The sequence below is a fragment of the Helicoverpa armigera genome, chromosome 12 (assembly GCF_030705265.1).
Source record: "Helicoverpa armigera isolate CAAS_96S chromosome 12, ASM3070526v1, whole genome shotgun sequence".
In the NCBI taxonomy this organism is placed as follows: Eukaryota; Metazoa; Arthropoda; class Insecta; order Lepidoptera; family Noctuidae; genus Helicoverpa; species Helicoverpa armigera.
In genome coordinates this window covers 1,975,703-1,987,719 of record NC_087131.1, presented here as the reverse complement: position 1 = coordinate 1,987,719, position 12,017 = coordinate 1,975,703, and the positions used below count along the sequence as shown (strand labels likewise).

General features: G+C 37.1%; 1 protein-coding gene across 1 annotated transcript; it reads left to right on the top strand.

The window, feature by feature from the left end:
- Positions 1-2,297: 2,297 nt before the first annotated feature.
- LOC110378012 (membrane alanyl aminopeptidase) lies at positions 2,298-10,608 on the top strand. The gene is made up of 16 exons (XM_021337080.3): positions 2,298-2,452; positions 2,751-2,988; positions 3,281-3,567; positions 4,121-4,276; positions 4,901-5,224; positions 5,344-5,527; positions 5,642-5,880; positions 6,092-6,275; positions 6,459-6,648; positions 6,785-6,882; positions 7,118-7,297; positions 7,659-7,843; positions 8,310-8,477; positions 9,157-9,300; positions 9,614-9,689; positions 10,105-10,608. Exons 1-16 carry the CDS (start codon positions 2,412-2,414, stop codon positions 10,552-10,554), a joined length of 3,144 nt encoding a protein of 1,047 aa, XP_021192755.3. The 5' UTR covers positions 2,298-2,411; the 3' UTR covers positions 10,555-10,608.
- Positions 10,609-12,017: the final 1,409 nt, after the last annotated feature.

The following is a 12,017-nucleotide window of genomic DNA, read 5'->3' as shown; positions in this document are numbered from 1 at the left end:
GGCCCCACATTCACCTCCCAAAAATCCGAGACGCTATAGTGCCGTGGGTGGAGACTGAATATAAACAAAACATAAAAAATAATATTGTTTTGTTTTTTCTCTTTTTCAAAATATTCGTATCCAGTAACCAGTATTTTGTCTTTCTTTTTATGTGCTATTGCCTCATCGTTGTGAAACACATTTAGGTATGGGTGGGTATGTATGCATGTCTGAGTTACTGTCATCGATATTTTTAGGCGTATACAGTTACATTGCAGGTTTGCGGTTCTTTTTTGTTATCAATTACTACGTCATCGCTAGTTAGTAGCCCGGTTATATCCGGATCTTTAATTCGGTACCAGGAAAATGCTGTTTACCTTATCTGGCTAAACTTTTCCCGTTGATTAACACTTTATCTGTCAAAACACGGCAGTTTTTCAAAAGTATATTTTGATTCCCGTTCGTTCGATCGATCTGATGCCATTACCGTTACATTTTATACTGATTTACGAACCTAAACAAATTATTATCGGTCGACTAAACATTGAAAGTGTCCGTGTACTCTAAAGGATTATAAATACCTTTATGAAATGTGTAAAATCTAAACCACCATCTAATCTTAATGAAACTTTTCCAAGAACTCAGCGGTATGCTTTGAATAAAAACGATAATGGCAATATTTCATAAATAGCTAACATTTTAATACATAATGATCAATCATAAAACAACAATAAAGTAGGCAAGTACATTACTTTTCAAATCAGAGATGCAAATCTATGCAATTAACATTAACAGTTTGATCACTAGGTAGGCCACAAAGCGTATTTTAAGTATGAATTCGGGTGGAGCGGTATCGGTGCGGATAACATAGATACCCAATTATGGGCATTGATGCTTGCTACCCATCAACTCCCGAGCCTTTTCCTAACTACATCGAGGTTGACTTCGAGTACACCCAGATGCAGCTAAGTACCAGTGTTTTGCAGGATGCGACTGCCTATCTGATCTGAGGAGATCAGATACCGGGCCACCCAATACCCCTTGGCAAGATTGATTTTCTGACTACACGTGACGACTGACAAAGCTGTTCAATCACAGCCAAAGATGTTCAATGATGCTTGCTGTCTAAGAACGAGATGATTGGCGCTCGTTGCCGGAGGCTTGCGTTCAGCACTGGATAGCAATAGGCTGATATGATGTCACAAGTGTCATAATATGATGTAGTGTGATTTCCCCTTCATCAAAATATTTTGATATATTAGGTATTAAATACGTAGAGACTAGAGATATGATAACAGATAGGATGTAGAAGTCAACACGTGCTTAATACAGTCAACACATAACCCGGACATTTTTATCAATAATTTGTCAGCAATCAAGGTCGCCGGAAGACGCTGGATGCAGGTCGCCTCCAACAGGTATCTGTAGAGAAGGGGGAGGCCTATGTTCAGCAGTGGACGTCCTATGGCTGAGATGATGATGATGATGAATCAAAATTAACGTCTGGTGTATTAGTAATAACGAAATCAGGTAAATCTAACTGGACTAAAATGATACTATGGTTCGATACCTTCCTGGAGATTTTTCCTTGTTAGCTATAACAATACTACTTTAGACTCGGCTCTTATACGATCTGACTTCTGTAGTTTTTAATAAGAATAGGCATATTTACAATGCTATAACTTCCCTATATCTATTCAATTTTCACTGGAAGTCGATTCTACTATTACACCATTGAAATCATATATTTTTATTTTCTTTACGTTGAACGCCAAGTTTAAGACAAACAGTTTTTCTATTGTATCTAGGACTGATGGCGTTCAAAACATAACCAACGATTATCCTATAGATAATATACACTATGGATCATATTCCGAAGGACAATTCCCTGTTCTGCGCTAAATTATTGCTAATTATAAAATAATAGAACTTGGGCTATTATTGTGGTGTAAGTTATTTGATTGGAATATGGAAAGCTATGAGGACTATGACACCTACCGATAATGTGTAATAAATACAAGTAAAAATTACAAGTCAAGATTCGTGACTTGACTTCCCGACCCCTGGGAAATTGTGGCGAAAACTGCAACAAGGAATCTATAGGAACACAAACGGCAAAAGGGATGTTGTAATTATTAGATAAAAATCAGGCAACAGCAGTAGACACATACGACTATTTAAAAGAACTTGATTGTGTACATTTTGTCCTTTAAGTATTTAAATTTTTTATCTTCTAAAACGATCATTATTTCAATGAATGATGCCGTGAGGGCTTAATTTATAGTTGTCCTGCTATTTAATTGTTTATCAATAGACCTACCAATTTTTATCTGCACAATATATATTTTATCGAACCTTGCGGTAGATATCGCTACCAATAATCCTGATAAAACTAATATTTAAATATAAAAAATATCAAATTAATATTTCCAATGAGTTCTTGTTCATTTTGCGTGGTGTTATCCAAACGAAGGTAGGTGTTGACTGCAGGCTTATTTAATCTTGAATTTTAACTACAAAAATATTTTTTAATGGGCTTGTATGGTTAGGTATTATCAGTTTTATATCTACAGTACAAGACTGAGTAACTGATATTTATCTTGAATGCATGGTATTTATTTCGACTTTTTCCTTTTCTTTTTCATTATTTATCTTTAAAGTATCATTTTATCGTGTGATGTCGTTTAAAAAATTACATTTATCGTTCCCAAATTGAAACCGAATTTTAAGTGAACTTAGGCTATAGGGATTAATCACTGTTTCCATTTCAGCACCATGCAATTCATCACCATCATACTCCTGGCGTCGGCCGCCATCATCTCGGCTGACTTCCCTCTTCCACCGGAATTTGATGAACCGGAGTTCTTCAGTACTTCTGACCCAGATTCCTACCGGCTCCCCGAAGATCTGGACCCCATAAATTATGTTGTGGAGGTTACCCCTTACTTCACTGCTACAGATACCAAGGAGGCGTTCACCTTTGATGGTATTGTTACCATCACGCTTAGGGTAAGCGAGTTTACTAATATACTTGATTCTTTAAATAGTTATTCCATTGAATGCATTAAATACACCCATATGACTTTGAAGGGCGAAATAGAAATTGATCTATTAACGTCCACAGAGCGAACCGCTAAATTCAATAAAAACATCTAGATATGAACCATAAATAATTCAGATATAATCAAATGGAGTGACTTAGTAACAAGATCATGTAAGCAACGACACAGTGCAATAAGTCCCAGTCACAAACACAAACTTTTCAAAAGAGGATTATGTAACAGAACCTTTCTTTTTTTAGACACTTAAAGCTGACCTGAACGCGCTCATCATTCAAGAGAACGTACGTGCAATAAATTCTGTAGCTCTAACCACCGAAGCTGGTACCACTGTTCCTCTTCATGCCACTAATCCATTCGAACGCATAAGTGCCTACCATTTCTTGAAAGTCAACCTACCTGCTGGGGCTACTTTAGAAAATGGAGCAGTTTACAAGCTGACTGTCGATTATGTCGGTAACATTAATGAGACACCATTATCCCGAGGTGTATTTAGAGGAAGCCATAAGGACGCAAACGGTAATACACGGTGAGTTTTGCAATTATTTTTGACTACCTTATACTTCCCAATTCTATTTACTCAACGCCTCTTAGGTCTAGTTAAAAACTATCGTGTTACTGCTGGACCTATCTGGTAAATTTATATCTTTTTATGTACTTTTCCTCTATGTCTATGTATTTGTCACGCGTTGTGTCAACAAATGTTTTTTTTTCTTTTCTTTCTCATCCTCCTTGCAAGTCGATTAGTCACATTGCAAATTCGGCGCCATCTAATATCTACATCTAACCATAATGACTAAGCCGCATGCTATATCATGGCTTAGCCCCATATCTTTAAACGAATTATCTGATATGTAATTATACATTATTCATAGATCATTTTCATTACAAATCTATTGATATAAAATGTTATGTCATAATTGGCATGAGAAGTTTTATCAGCTCATTCATCATCTCTGTCATTTTTTAAATCATCATCATCATCATACCTGCCTTTTGCTGTCTACTGATGGTCGTAGGACACTCTGAAGAGCTCCAAAATCCTAATAATTTTGAATACCTTCATTTTTTTTCTTTTACAGCTGGTACGCAGCTACTCATTTGCAACCAACAAATTCAAGACAAGCATTTCCCAGCTTCGATGAGCCTGGTTTCAAGTCTACCTTCGACATCATCATCAACAGACCAGTAACCTTTGCTCCGTCCTTCTCCAATATGGGAATCAAATCAAGCGATTTGTAAGTAATTTCTATTTTAGCCACCCTGACTACTAATAGGTAGTGCCCTGAAACTTGCTCGCGGCAGGACCGCATGAATGCATCCAGCCGTGCCCTCGCTGTGGTGGCATATTGGGCTGGCAACGTGTAGTCTCACTATGAGACATGTCATCGACACGAAAGAAGAAGAATAGGTAGTGGTGGTAGCCTGAACTTATCACACAACACTTGATCCCCGTGGTCCTTATTATTTTTATTTGTGTAAGATATGATGCAACAGTAACAACACAAACAGGAAATAATACAAAATATGTAGATATTGTACTTATTTTATGATATTTTCTAGTAGCAGAATGCTTGACATCAGTTAATTGCTTACTTATCACAAAACAAACCATATCCGGGACTTTTCGTATATCAGATAAAATTTAACGGACAAATAAAAAAGATATTGATGATAATAACAATAACAGCATTAGGGTTGTAAATTAATTTAAAAATGGTAGAAACTACAAAAAAAAAAACGAAAAAAAAAAACTTTAAATAACATGTATCTCCTGATGGAAAATATGTGTCCATCCTATCCCGACATAAAAAAAGCTCCTTATTTCTTATCATCAATAAAATCTACAATTAATGTTTCAGGGTCAATAACCGCATTAGGGAGGTTTTCTATACTACCCCGCGGATGTCGGCCTACTTGGTAACCTTCCACATCAGTGAAGACTTCACCGTCATCGCCAACAACAATAACGACGCGAGATCTTACAGAATCTTAGCCCGACCCACCGCTGCCGGCCAAGGACAATACGCTCTAGAAGTCGGACCTCCAGTGACTAATTGGCTCGGCGAATATTTAGGTATTGACTACTACAGCATGGACGAGAACACTAATATGAAGAACGATCAAATAGCTTCTCCTTATTGGGCTTCAGGAGCCACTGAAAACTGGGGATTGGTAACATACAGGTAAGATTTTATCTAAGTTAAATGTTTGATAATGTTTTAGTTATTCTGGCTTTGAAAACTTTTGGGAATAACGAGGCACTGATTCAATCCTATGTCTTAACAACAAACAATGTTCACAGGGAACTGCGTCTATTGTACCAAGAAGGTGAGACCAATGCTTTGGACAAGATGTACATCGGTACTATTACTGCTCACGAGCTCGCTCACAAGTGGTTCGGTAACCTCATCACCTGCAGATGGTGGGATAACGTCTGGATCAATGAGGGCTTCGCTAGCTACTTCGAATATTTCGCCATGGATGGAGTAAGTGTCGCCTATCCTTCCTACATCAATACGGTTAACATTACTTGTAAGTTCTTGACCGTGGAACACGTAGCGTAACTTTAGTAACAATGTTTTATCGATGTTCTCTCCCAGGTAGACAAAACAATGGAATTAGAAGATCAGTTCAACATTATGTACGTTCAAAGCGCTCTCTCTGCTGACGCCACGCTTTCCACAAGGGCCCTTCAACACACAGTGAACAGCCCAACCGAAGTCACAGGACACTTCAGTGGTATCAGCTACTCTAAGGGAGCTTCTTTGCTCCTCATGTTGAAGCATTTCGTTACGGAAAATACTTTCAAAAAGGCTTTGAACATATTCTTGGAAGCCAGGTAATTTTCTTTTCATACATAATAATTTTCTGTATTCCATTTAATAAATTGAAGAGACTCACGAATTCGATTCAAGAGAACACATTTTTTTAATTCATAGATCCTTTTAATAAAAACACTTTAACATACCCAGTTAATCTTCACACAGAAGCCGATAGTTCAGAATTTAAGAAATTATGCCTAAATTAATACAATAATATTGCCTTCTCAGGAAGTTCGAACACGCTTTCCCAGCAGACCTCTACAGTGCTTTTGCTACAGCAGTTCAGCAAGATGGTGTACCATCAAACACCTTCGATATTGCATCATTCATGAAATACTGGGTAGAGGAACCAGGATATCCAGTCCTTGAAGTTTCTGTCAATTCAGCAGATGGTCGCATTGAGCTATCTCAGGTAAACATCCACGAAATGAAGCCACGTTTAACCATCGCAAAAATATTTTTGATGTCATTGGACAATGCATAACCTAGTGGGATCACAGCTCGCGTATGAATAAATCGCATCAAACAAATTATTTTTAATACTACGACATTAGAAAGCGTAGATTGTAATTTATTTTCGTATCTTCTCCAACAGAAACGTTTCTTAGTCAGCGCCACTGCCACGCCTACCGACCAAGTTTGGCCACTGCCCCTTACTTACACAACTGAGAGCAACCCTGACTGGCAGAACTTGTTGCCTAGCAAAGTGATGACTGCAAAGACTGACTTCATTGAAAGGACTGTAGGTGCAAATGAATGGGTCATCTTCAACGTTCAACAGAAAGGTGAGTTATGATTTAGAGAAGTATTGGTACAGACATATACCTCTAATTTGATGTCTTGTTGCTAATATAGGTTTTATTACTTATGGTATTATACTTATATTAAGACTCCCAGAACTTAACTTTTGCTTCTTTATAGGTATCTACCGTGTGAACTATGACACTCGCAACTGGGAGTTGCTTGCAGCCGCCCTGAGCAGAGACCACACGGCTATCCATCATTTGAACAGAGCTCAGGTATGTTTCCACTACATTTCATATATAACACATGTTCTAAAAAGGCACAGATCTATTAAATTTCTTCAACCGATTTTCAACCTTATCACAGTATGGGAAGGTTTGATTGGTAAAATTTGATAGATTCGGGTAGGTTGAACTTCTAGCGTTTGTACATAAGGAAAATACAGTGGAAAGTATACAAATATTATTATTCTATTTATCTAATAAATCAATTTTCTTTTTATCATTCTAGATCGTTGACGACGTTTTCGCTCTGATGAGATCTGGACAAATGACGTATCGTCTCGGATTCAAAGTTCTGGACTTCTTGAAGAAGGACACCAGCTACTACTCGTGGTATCCAGCTATTACTGGTTTCAACTGGCTGAGGAACCGCTTCCTCCATCTCCCTACGACCTTGGCTGCTTTTGACGTAAGAACACTTCTGTATAATTTATTTTTGGTTAGGCTTTGGTAGCTACTTACCTAAGAACAGTTTTGCTTATATTTTGGTCTTCAACATTTATTAGTTTTTCGTACTCTGTTATCTCCACATCGCAACAAGTCTTTACCTCTTTATCTGTATGACAAATGTTGTTATTTTTTAAGATATAATTTATCGATATCTTTAACCTATTCTGTGCCTGGTATACTAGTATTTTGTTGGAATTACTTGCGGCAGAAGTAAAATAATATGATTCACCAAAATTTTTGCAAGTTTTTTCATTACCGAGAGACCAGAGTGATACATGATTGCGAAAATTGAAATTATAATTCCTTTTGTTAACTTTCAGGAAATTCTTTACGGCTTCTTAGATGCTGTGATAACTGATCTTGGATATGATGTGGTTGCAAATGAACCTCTTACGAGAACACTGAATAGATTCTTCACACTGTCATTCGCTTGCAACATTGGACACAAAGGTTGTGTCGACAATGCTGTACAAAAGTTCGTGGCTTTGAAGGATAACAGTGTCGCGTAAGTGAATTTCAACTTTAACATGTTATTATAAGATTCATAATTGTTTACTGACTGTTGCTAAATATTGCCTTTATGACTTTTTATTATTTTCAAATGTTCATCGTACATACAATTAGTTCTTACCTCATTTGGAAGCCCAAATATTCACTACGTTTCATATTACGTATCGCGTGACTGTTAGCTATTTACAATGAGTAAACCCCCACGCTGTCTACGAGTTTCATATAGCTAAGTAATGGCTTAATAAACTTTAGAGGAAATTGGCCAAACCCATATAGAATATTGATGATACCTATGGATTACAATATATTTTAAATAAAGTATATATATTTATTATTAAGTTATTGTAAAAAGTTATTAGCTAAAATAAAAGTTTAAGTTTTTAAAAATTTTAAATAAAGGTTTCTTAACCTTTTTCATCAAGTTTGTTGGGTCAGCTAGTAATTGATATTTCTTTCTTCAGTGTCAACCCTAACCTGAGGCGCCACGTGTTCTGCGAAGGTCTCCGTGCCGGTGGTCTCGATGAGTGGCAGTACCTCTACAACCGTCGCCAAGCCTCCAACAACCAGGGAGACGAAGTTGCCATGCTCAGATCCTTAGGATGCACCAGCAACACTGCGGCTGGACAGGCGTAAGTTACCTGACTTTGTTTAAACGGTACCTATAATAATGGCGTCCACGGCCGATTTCGGCCACGGCGGCTGTTCTCATTTAAGGAGATCAGCCAGCTGCGCGGGACATATTATAGTGCACGAGCATTTGCGCAGACACAGGTGCACTCCCTATTCCTTCACTCTCATAACCCGATGGGTTGGGTATTGGTACCTATTTTAAAGATAAAGATATTTTATTTGTAAAACACGAGTATGCAGAACCAAATACGTAGTTATACATATGTGGTAATTCAAGGCTTAAAGAAATACAATGTCCTTCATGTAGTAAATCCTACTCAAATGGCAACAGGAGAAAACTTATACTCCATTTGAGTAGGGTACACTTAACTGAAGGTAAACAATGTTGATACGACTATTTAAAAACTAATTTTGAACATGAAATGTGGCTAAAAGTCTAAGAAATACAATAACATGAATTACTTAAGCTATTGAATCATTATTTTAAGCAGTAGTTTTATTTTTTAAATTGGTATTTTTGTAAAAACTTATATCAAGATTGGACCTGAAGATTGACCTTTAGTTAGGTGCCCGGTGAGATATACGCACGTGTCAAACGTCGGTATAACTTTTTGAAACAACAATGTTAATGTTTTTATTTCTTCAGTATAGTATTATAAACAAATATTTTCTTTAAAGGTACTTGAACATGATTTTGGATGACGATGTCGTCAAAGCCCAGGACCGAGTTAATGCATTCTCGTTCTTCTACATGGGTCATCGTGACAACGCCAAGGCTGGTCTGCAATTCCTCAAGGACAACGTTGATGCTATCAGAAAAGCGTAAGTTCAGATCTTCAATATATTTTTCACACAACCTCTTATCACGTACTTGTTCAATCTGATTTCAATCTGATTGTGTAGTGTCAGTGCTTTCACAATAGCGGATTTTCAAATCGGGTTTTCTAAATTCTTAGCATGGTACTGACATAATATTGGAGCAGCGTCAAACGTCAAAAATAAGTTGGGTGGTTTTAAACGTCACCTTTCGCGGAAGTTGTCAAAAAAGCGCTGCAGCTCTTTCTTTCTAGTAGTATTAGTTTCCAATGTGTATCACCTATTCAATAACATAAATTTAATGTTTGTTTCTTTTCAGTGTCGTCCTTCCAGCGTGGTTCAACAACGTTCTCACAACCACCGCTAGCTATTTAGACGAAGCTGGTCTGAGGGATGTAAGTTAATAATTTTATTATGCTTTTAGCATGAATTATTTGCCTACAATCTCACAGAAATTACATTTTATATTAGACTAGCCGTTTTCCCGCGGTTTCACCCGCGTCCCGTGGGAGCTACTGCCCGCACCGGAATAAATTACAGCCTATGTTACTCGCAGATAATATAGCTGTCTAATGGTGAAAGAATATTTAAAATCGGTCCAGTAGTTTTTGAGTTTATCCATTACAACCAAACAAACAAACAAACAAAGTGTTCCTCTTTATAATATTAAGTATAGATTCAGCACAATTTTCAAGTGGTGCATTGTTTTCTTATAATAAAGGCCTATAACGTTGAAAAAAAGTAACTTCACAACAACAACAATAACTATAATTTGACTGATTTGTTTAAACATAATATTTTTATCCACAGATGGAAGAATGGCTGTTGGCTAACCAAAACGCTGTCCCCGAATTCGCTGTGGGCATCAGCGCCATAACCTCAGCTAGAAATAACATGCAGTGGGGTTCAGACAATGCTGCTACCATTATAGCTGCAGCCAATGATGAAGATCCCCCAGAAGATGGTGGTTCAGGAGAAGAAGTAGACCCGACACCTGCGCCGACTACAACTACAACAGAAGCGCCAACTACAACTACAACAGAAGCGCCAACTACGACTACAACAGAAGCACCAACTACGACTACAACAGCTGAACCAACAACAGAAGGGTCTGGCGAAGAATCAACAACACCTGATGGATCATCAACTACAGCAGCGCCGGAGTCAGGCGAAAGTGAACAAGATGAGTCAAGTTCAGCAACAATCTTCCTACCAACCACCGTACTGCTGTCGTGGACAGTACTCGCAATGTTGTTATAAAATAATTATTTAAGTTTCACTGATTTATATTAAAGTTATGATTAGTTATTTGTATTGTTGTGTTTGATTTCGATGTCAATATCTATGCTCCGTGACTTATGTTTTCTGAAGGACAATGGATCGTCGCCTGATCACTGGGTAAGATGATGATATTCATTATTGTGATCCTGTTATAGGCTTCTAGTATTCCATATTTTTTTATAATAAAGTTGTGATATAGATTCATCTTGAACATTTCTAAAAGTCGCTCAAACGGTAAGACAATTGCCTACTTTCGTCATTTTTGTAGTTGAACTTTTGACTTAAAAAGTTACTCGCACACTTACACTATTGGGCCCAAGTTCACCAACAGCCTAAAACGTTTACTTTGAAACTTGAACATAAAAATTCCCTGTACGTAGTTGTTTTACGAAAACTGACGTTTATGTTGTCAGTAAACTTGGCCTACTCTTTAACGCTTTCTTTTTCACTCTTTCTTCAACTTTCGGTCATGAATACTGTTTCTGCCTTCCTCAGTCAAAAGTCGTAAAACTGTAGATAGATCATAACATTTTTTTTATCCAACACAAGGATAGAGCAAGTACTTTCTGAATTCACTCATAATAAGCAAACTAATATTACAAGATTTGTTTTGTTATTACCCGACCTAGTCATTATCCGAATTGAATAAATCTCTGGATGGCATTGACTATGTCAATAATTCTTTGTAGCCTTTGTAGTATGCTTATAAAAAGTCTAATTCGAAATGATGATTATTATTCCTAATTAAATGCTTCATTGACACGCATCATAGTTAGCATAATGAAGAATGTATTCATAGCCTGTGAATATTACTGACATAGAAAAAGTATGAGTGGATACTCGTTTACCGCCTCCTAGCATACTGCAAACTTTTACATATCATAAACTAGTATGAAGACGATTTTTTAGGACTCGCACTTGGTCGGTTTTTTATCTCTTATTTGTATGAGGCTTTAACGCTGTTGCATTATGCCAGCCTCGTTAGGTTTTACACAAATCATATCCAATAATAAAATCTATACAGTCGTTGGCGACATGCATAATGGCAAATCCCACGCCGCACTTGTGAGACAATCCGGAACAGAATATAGAAAATAAGAATTTTTGTACGCACATTACAAGCACAAGGTATTAAACCGATATCAGACGGTCTGACAACTTTCATAGGAAACAAGACTTTCTTTTAAAAAAAAATTGCCTTCCATCTGGTCAATTGTCGGCCGACTGTTTAGTCTCCAGTTAGTGGGACCGCAAAGAGTGGTTGACTAGCATGCAATCAATTGCGCAAGCCTAAAAATAGCGATAATTTAAACCTTCACCTATTTGTGCTAGCTTTTCAATAAACTACTCCTGATAAGTATCTAAGACTACATAATATCAAAATACGAGCGTGTTCTTTATCTTTTATATCTTTGTAATCTTTTGTCAAGATGTTTTGTAGA